At 43.3% G+C, this 6,697-nt stretch overlaps 1 protein-coding gene across 1 annotated transcript in view; it reads left to right on the top strand.

Annotated features, from left to right (window-relative positions):
* Positions 1–6,697, top strand: part of DOCK2 (dedicator of cytokinesis 2) — a gene marked incomplete at its 5' end in the record, with an annotated part of 156,106 nt that overhangs the window by 66,968 nt on the left and 82,441 nt on the right. The window contains one exon of the mRNA XM_008586010.1: positions 3,326–3,434. Coding sequence (XP_008584232.1) covers positions 3,326–3,434 — 109 coding nt within the window. The remainder of the gene's footprint in view (positions 1–3,325; positions 3,435–6,697) is intronic.

The following is a 6,697-nucleotide window of genomic DNA, read 5'->3' as shown; positions in this document are numbered from 1 at the left end:
GCTGCGTTCTGGTTCAAGCTATACCACTGGTATAGTCTGGGACCTACAGCAAATCACACTTCTCTTGCTGGTAGGAATTAAATTCAGTTTTCTACCAAGTTTAAGGTTGAGTGGAGATCCTTGGCTTGGTCTTGTAGTCTGAAAGTTTCTTTTCCTTCCCACCTCAGTTCAATTCTATTGAAAAGATGGTGAAGCTAAGTCACTACTCCACTCTGACCCTCAGTCTCTTTATCTGCACAATGAGAGCTCAATGGACGTCCCAATAGCTCTTGATTTCAGATTCATCCTTTCACTCTCAGAATCTCTGACTGGAGAGCAGTTGCAATGACACCCAGCAAGGCTAATCTAAACAAAAAGGAGAGTTTATTATAAGGCTATTTGTACAGCTTATAGAATCCAAAGAGTTAAATAATCAGACACAGAGAGGGTGGGAACCAGGGCAGCCTCAGGGATCTCTTTGACAGGAGTTCATGAACATTGCCCTTGTAGGGGTGCCATTAAGGTGACTCTCAGCAAAACCTGTTTTTATATTTCTTTGTTATAAATGACAATTTCCAGAGAAAGAACTGCCATGGGGCCATTCAGTTATGGAGTGGAGGTGGGGTAGAAGGGTTAGTTGGCAGAGAAGTGTTGCTGGAAGCCATCCTGTGGTGGAGCCAGGTGGTTCCCAAGATGACCTGGTGAGAAGAACCCTCACTGCGCACACACAGAAACACACACACAAACATACCTCACAGAAAGAGTCCATGTGTATGTAAATACACGGGCAGCCAAGTCTGGGCATTAATTATGGGCGGGAGACACAGTGGGCAGGCTCAATACCATAGACCATTGGGATGTAGTTCATTAAATGTTTTCAGGCACCTGTGGGTAGTGGAAAAAATAAAAGATTTCAAGGCAAAAAATTTGAGGGATAGACCCTTCCTTAGGTAGGGCAAGTGGTTGTGGGCACAAGGAAAAGCAAGCTGTACCATCTCACGGGGACGCCAATCCAGCCACCACCACACTCGATTAAGGTCCTGTCTTCTCTGCCAGATCCAGTATAGGATACTCTGGGTCCATCTTTTCCACTCTGATGGAATTTGGACAAGTTTCAACCTCTTAAGAGTTTTCTATTTTCTTATCTGTGAAGTGGGGATGATAGCAATAACAATGCTTCTGTGATTAACAACAGCAGGACAGCTGCTAACGTTCGCTGGGGACCAAGCTGTGTGCTCAGCACTTCATGTGTGAGTGGTTCTCCTCACAATCCTTTGACACGGGGCTATTATAGCCTGCATTTTGCAGATGAGAAGCCAAGGCTCATAGAAATGCGGAGAGGCAGTAATGTGTAGAGCAAAGTAGCATGCCCACAGATCGAGAGCATGGGCTTAGGAGCCGGGTGCCGGGTCTGAATTCTGGCTCTGGCGTTTCCTGGCATGTTGTCCTCGGGCATGTTACTTAAGCTCCCTCAGTCCGTTAAATAGGCATAATGATAGGGCCTGCCTCATGTGTGGTTGTGAGGAGGAAAGGATTTCATATATGTATGTATATATGGACAGTGCCCAGGGCATTGTAAGCCAGTAATGTTTGTTGCTATTAATAAGGTATCCAGTTCGTACAGGGCAGAGTGGAGGTTTGAGCCCAGAGCTCATTGACTGTAGAATACATACTCTACAGCACATGTCTCTGTGGCAGCAGGACAAGAAAGTTCAGGAGCGAGCAGAGTAAATGAGGGAGCGGGAGAGAAGAGAAGGAGAGAGAGAGAGAGAGCCGTGGAGCCATGGAGAGGAAGAGAATGAAGAGCCTGAGGCACGGGCCACTTCAGGACTCCTGGCTTCTCTCATATCCTTCTCTCTGTGACCTTGAACTAGATACCCAGAAAGTCAGCAGCAATTGCCGGGTCCCTGTAACCTAAAGGAATATTCAGCACTGGCTTCCCCTTACGCCTTCTTTCTTCAGGAGGGCTTTAGAGAGAGGGTTAGTTAGGAAAAGCAAGAAAGAGAGACAGAAAGTGACTGAGACAGAAAGAGAGCCATGGAGTCAGAGTCAGAGAAAGAGAGGGGAGGAAGCGGGAGGAAGAGGAGGGAGGGCAGGAGGCGGAGAGAGAGAGAGACAGAGAGACAGAGAGACAGAGAGAAGCGGAGATAAAGACATAGAGGCCCACAGAGACACTGAAAGTGATTCATACTCAAGAAACAGAAGAGACACATACTCAGAGCCAGAGAAATGAAGTAGAAAAGAAGAAGAAAGAAGCATGGGGGGGATGGGAGGGGATTTAGTGGAGACAGCGCTGAGGCTGGCGTGATCCACTGGTCTGTTCTGTGGTCCACAGAGCAAACCAACCTGTTAAGTGTGTCAGAGCTTTATCTAAGCAGAGCACCTTTACCAAGGCCTGGGTGTTGAGGAGTTTCTGACTGTGTAGGGCTGTGACGGGAGAGACTCTTTATCTGAGCTGGAGACAGGAGCACTCTTCTGTGTATTTCACCCTGGATGCCACAGATTACGCTGCGGCTATTTCACGGCTGGCAATAAAGGCGTGTTTGAAGAAGCCCTGGTCTGAACAACACTCCTCAGGCTGGGGGAAAGGGTTGCTAAGACTCAGGGACCTGGAGATTGATTTTATCTGAGAGGCCGTTCCTATGCAATATTACCTGTGTGTATTATTATAGGCATGGAAAATCTCTGGAAGGAAACACATCAAAATGTTGACAATAGCTAAATTCCCCGGTTGGATTAATGAGGAGTCTCATGTTCTAAGTTATGTATTTCTGTTATGTTGACCTTTTTTACAGTAACAACATAGGGCCTTTATAATCAGAGCAACAAAGGTTAAAATTAGGCAATAGCTCACTGCTGAAATGCAGGGGGTGGGGAAGCCACGGCCCCTGACACAGAACAGGCTGTTGTTCTTTATCTGATGAGTAGGCAGTGGTTTAGTGGAAGGGGCAGTGTACTTGAAAATATTTCTTCCTGATGTTTCCAAGATTCTTTGAAAAATCCGATGACCACAATCTCTCTGATTCTTTCAGAAGGGTGAAATTATTAACGTCCCCTTAGCTTGGACAAGTATCCTTTGAAGTTCCTTGGGGTTTGAAAAAAAAGATGGGAGGGTGCGGATTTATGCTGTGTTAGTTGGAGGGTTTCTGTTTGGTAAAGTGAACATGAGGTTTTCCCCTGGAGTGAATTATGCATGCAGCAACTGCAGAATCAGCCCCTCCTCCTCTTAAGTCCCCGCCTCCCTCCCCTTTTTCTTTTACAGTTTAAATGAAGGTTGTGGATGGTACACACTCTCCAAGGTATTGCCCATTGGCGTGAGAAATGACCCATATGTGTCTTCTTTCAGGCTTTACGAAGGCAAAGAACAGATGGAGTTTGAAGAATCCATGAGACGGCTCTTTGAATCCATCAACAACCTGATGAAAAGTCAATATAAAACCACCATCCTTTTGCAGGTTGGTTTACACTGTAAAAAAATCCGTCTTTTCCCTTGGTCATCCAATAAATAACAGCATGCTGAGATAATGTCTACTTTTGTGTAAGTATGCAGCCCTGTGTTAATTGAAGGCCTGGGCTGGCCATGTGGTTTAAGAATTATGAAAACCAGGGGCTTCTCAGGGCAAGAGAAAGCATATCTATTGTGTGTTTCCCGTGAAGGTAGCAGAGCCTTCTGTTAAAAATAGCTCTGAAGCTTTTGTTGCCTGGATGGAAATAAGTCAAACCCGATCCACTTCTAATGGTGAGAATATTTAAGGTGGCAGTCTCTTAAATCCGATAGTCCGCTTTTTATTCTTGACACCATAAACTCAAGTTCCCTTTTGGGGTTAAAGAGTCTCCTCAATAAACAAGACGTACTTTGGAGAGAATGGGTCCTCTCATGTAGTGGTTCATGATGCTAATTTGCAAACTCCATGAATCTTTGGGAAACCTTGAGGCCCAGCCCTGTGTTTGAGAATGAGTTTAGCAGCAGAGAGTCTGAATTGGAGAGGCAGTTTCAGGCAGACTTCAGGACTGTTACAGAGTTTCCTCCCAGTGCTCAGGGGGTGCTGTCTGATGTGTGGTGAACAAAGAAAACCCAAACGCATTTGTCTAAATCAAGGAGTCAACGCAGATTACTTCTTTTTTGTCATTATCCTTTTAGTTGCTAATTTAAATATAATGTATGCCTGGGATGCCCAGCTTTTGTTTAGCATTAATGAGGGACTAGTGTTCATCTAGAGTGGAGGTGAGGAGGCAGAGGCAGAAGTCTGCCTAGGGAGTGTTTGCTGCTAATGCTGTGGGTTCCAAATTTTGCGCATTAGAATCACTTGGGGATCGTTAATAAACTGATGCTAGTCGCCACCACCTAACTTCTTAATGTAATTGATATGCAGCATGACCAGAGCAAGGGGAGCTTAAGAAGCTCCGCAGGTGATTTTAACGTAAAGCAAAGTTTGGGAACCTGCTCATGGTTTCCTTTGATTTAATGAATAGTGGAAACCTGTATGTGTGTGTGTGTGTGTGTGTGTAGAAGTTCACTTTGTCTTGTTAATCATTGCATCTTCAGCACCGGTAAAAGTCTTAATACACGGTTGATGTTTAATAAATGTCTATTGAATGAATGAATAAATGAATGAATGCACAACCTAGGGACAGGTGTTAAGATCCCCATTTTATAGCTTCGTGGTGTCTCAGTTTCCTTGTCTATAAAACTTTATCTTAGGTGTGAGGATCAAATAAACATTGTATGCAGAAGAGCAACTTATCAAATGCTATGGAAATGCAGAGAACTAATATGATTATTATGGTTTTGGCATAAGTCTTTTTACCCTGGTTCTTATTGTCTGAGAAACTGTGTTAGAAAAGCCTCGCTTTCCTCGTGACTTGGGACAGATTATGCTGGTTTCTTCTCATGGATTTTCACCCCAGAGCTGTAGAAAGGGGCTTCATCTCTTTTTTAATTTGCTCTAAGAGCTAAATTTAGCTTCAGGGATTTACATCAAACCGGTGATGCTTTTCACCTATTTACTTGGTTGTTGAAAAGTTATCAAAGAAGAATTTAAAGTTATTCAAATATGGAAAGCAGTACCATTTGAAGAGAAGTTAATGCTGTTTTAGGGTGTGAAGAATAAGCTGATGAAGGGAGAGGAGTCAAAGCCATGTGACATCAGCAAACCCTGCATGAGGAACTTTCTAGAGACTGTGACATTTGCTGCAGGAGAAAGAGCTTGACATTCCTGGTTCCAGCTGTACACTTTCAGCTGGGTAGCAGCTTATAGTGGAAACCTTTATTCATGCCCGCCTTGGTACTGAGTAGAGCAGATCTGGCTCAAATCTCAGCTTTGTCCATGTGAGTTCTGGGTCATAAGCAAGTTATTTCCCTCTTCAAAGGCTCATCTGGCTTTTGTGAATTGCTTTCTGTGGTTCTCCTTATTGTTGAGTTGCTATGACAGCAGCTCACTCAAAACCATGGAAAATTTAAATCCAGAGTAGAAAGAGTAATAAAAACACCTTTCATTGATCAATACCTACCATGCTAGGCATGGAACTGGGCTCTTCATACAGTGTTTTTATTCCTGCCAGAGATCTGCAAGCAACCACCATCCTCAATGTCTACAGGAGGCTGATAAAGTTAAATAATTCATCCCAAACCATGCTAGGCATGGAACTGGGCTCTTCATACAGTGTTTTTATTCCTGCCAGAGATCTGCAAGGAACCACCATCCTCAATGTCTACAGGAGGCTGATAAAGTTAAATAATTCATCCCAAATTACTCCTGCCCATAGTGGTGGAGCTAGGATTTGAATCCACCCAGGTCTCCTGACTCCAAAGTCAGTGTTCTCTATGCCACAGGAACAGCTTAAGCCATAAGTTTCTGTATATTTTCAACAATGGGCCCTCTGTGTGCCAGCCCTGTGAGCATTGTTGATAAAACTGATGACAGGTGGAGAGGGTCAGCATCGGACACTTGTAAATTGGATGGAGCTCAAATGTGAGTAAAGGATAATGTTGTGCAGACCAATTTGCCTCATTCTGCTTAAGGTCCAGGATATTTCACAATGCCTGGATTTGATGGTACAAGTGGAATTAAATGAACAGCTTGTATTGGATGGCATGCTCTCTTGGCCACTCTGCCACTCATGATAATAAAGCCACTGGAGTGTCAAGTAAGGCAAGGGGCTCTGTTTTTTATATCCCCAATGTCTGGAATAGCAGTTGCCACACAGTAAGCACTCTCATATATGTTGGCTGAGCAAATAAAAGAATGAATGCTGGGTTCTACCATTTTTTGTTTTATTTTGTGTTTTAACATTTATTGTGTGTCAAGCATTGAGCTAAAAGCTTTACATGTATCTTTAGCTCATTCGGTCTTTATAACAACGACCTTATAAGGCAAATACTCTTCTTATCTCTACAGATGAGGAAAAGGAGGCTTATAGAGGTTGAGTAACTTAACCAGAGCTAAAAGTAGCAGATCTTGGATTTGAATCCAGACTGTGTAAGTCCAGAGTCTGAGTTCCTAATCACCACTAAACAGTAGTGTAGAGACTCAAGTCTTCTGGTGAAATGCCAGATGGATAAGAGCTAAACCACAGTAAACAGCAATAGAGATGGGCAGATGTTTGGTCCATAGTCATGAAGCAAGCTAGTTATGGATGGATGCCTCTTTCTTCCCTTTCTTTCTTTCTTTTTTTTTTTTTTTTTTTTTTTTTTTTTTTTTTTTTTTTTTTTTTTTTT

This window comes from Galeopterus variegatus, unplaced genomic scaffold, assembly GCF_000696425.1.
Source record: "Galeopterus variegatus unplaced genomic scaffold, G_variegatus-3.0.2 Scaffold3800, whole genome shotgun sequence".
NCBI classification, from domain to species: domain Eukaryota; kingdom Metazoa; phylum Chordata; class Mammalia; order Dermoptera; family Cynocephalidae; genus Galeopterus; species Galeopterus variegatus.
Note: the sequence above shows the minus strand (reverse complement) of the source record. Positions and strands in the feature narration are given on the sequence as shown.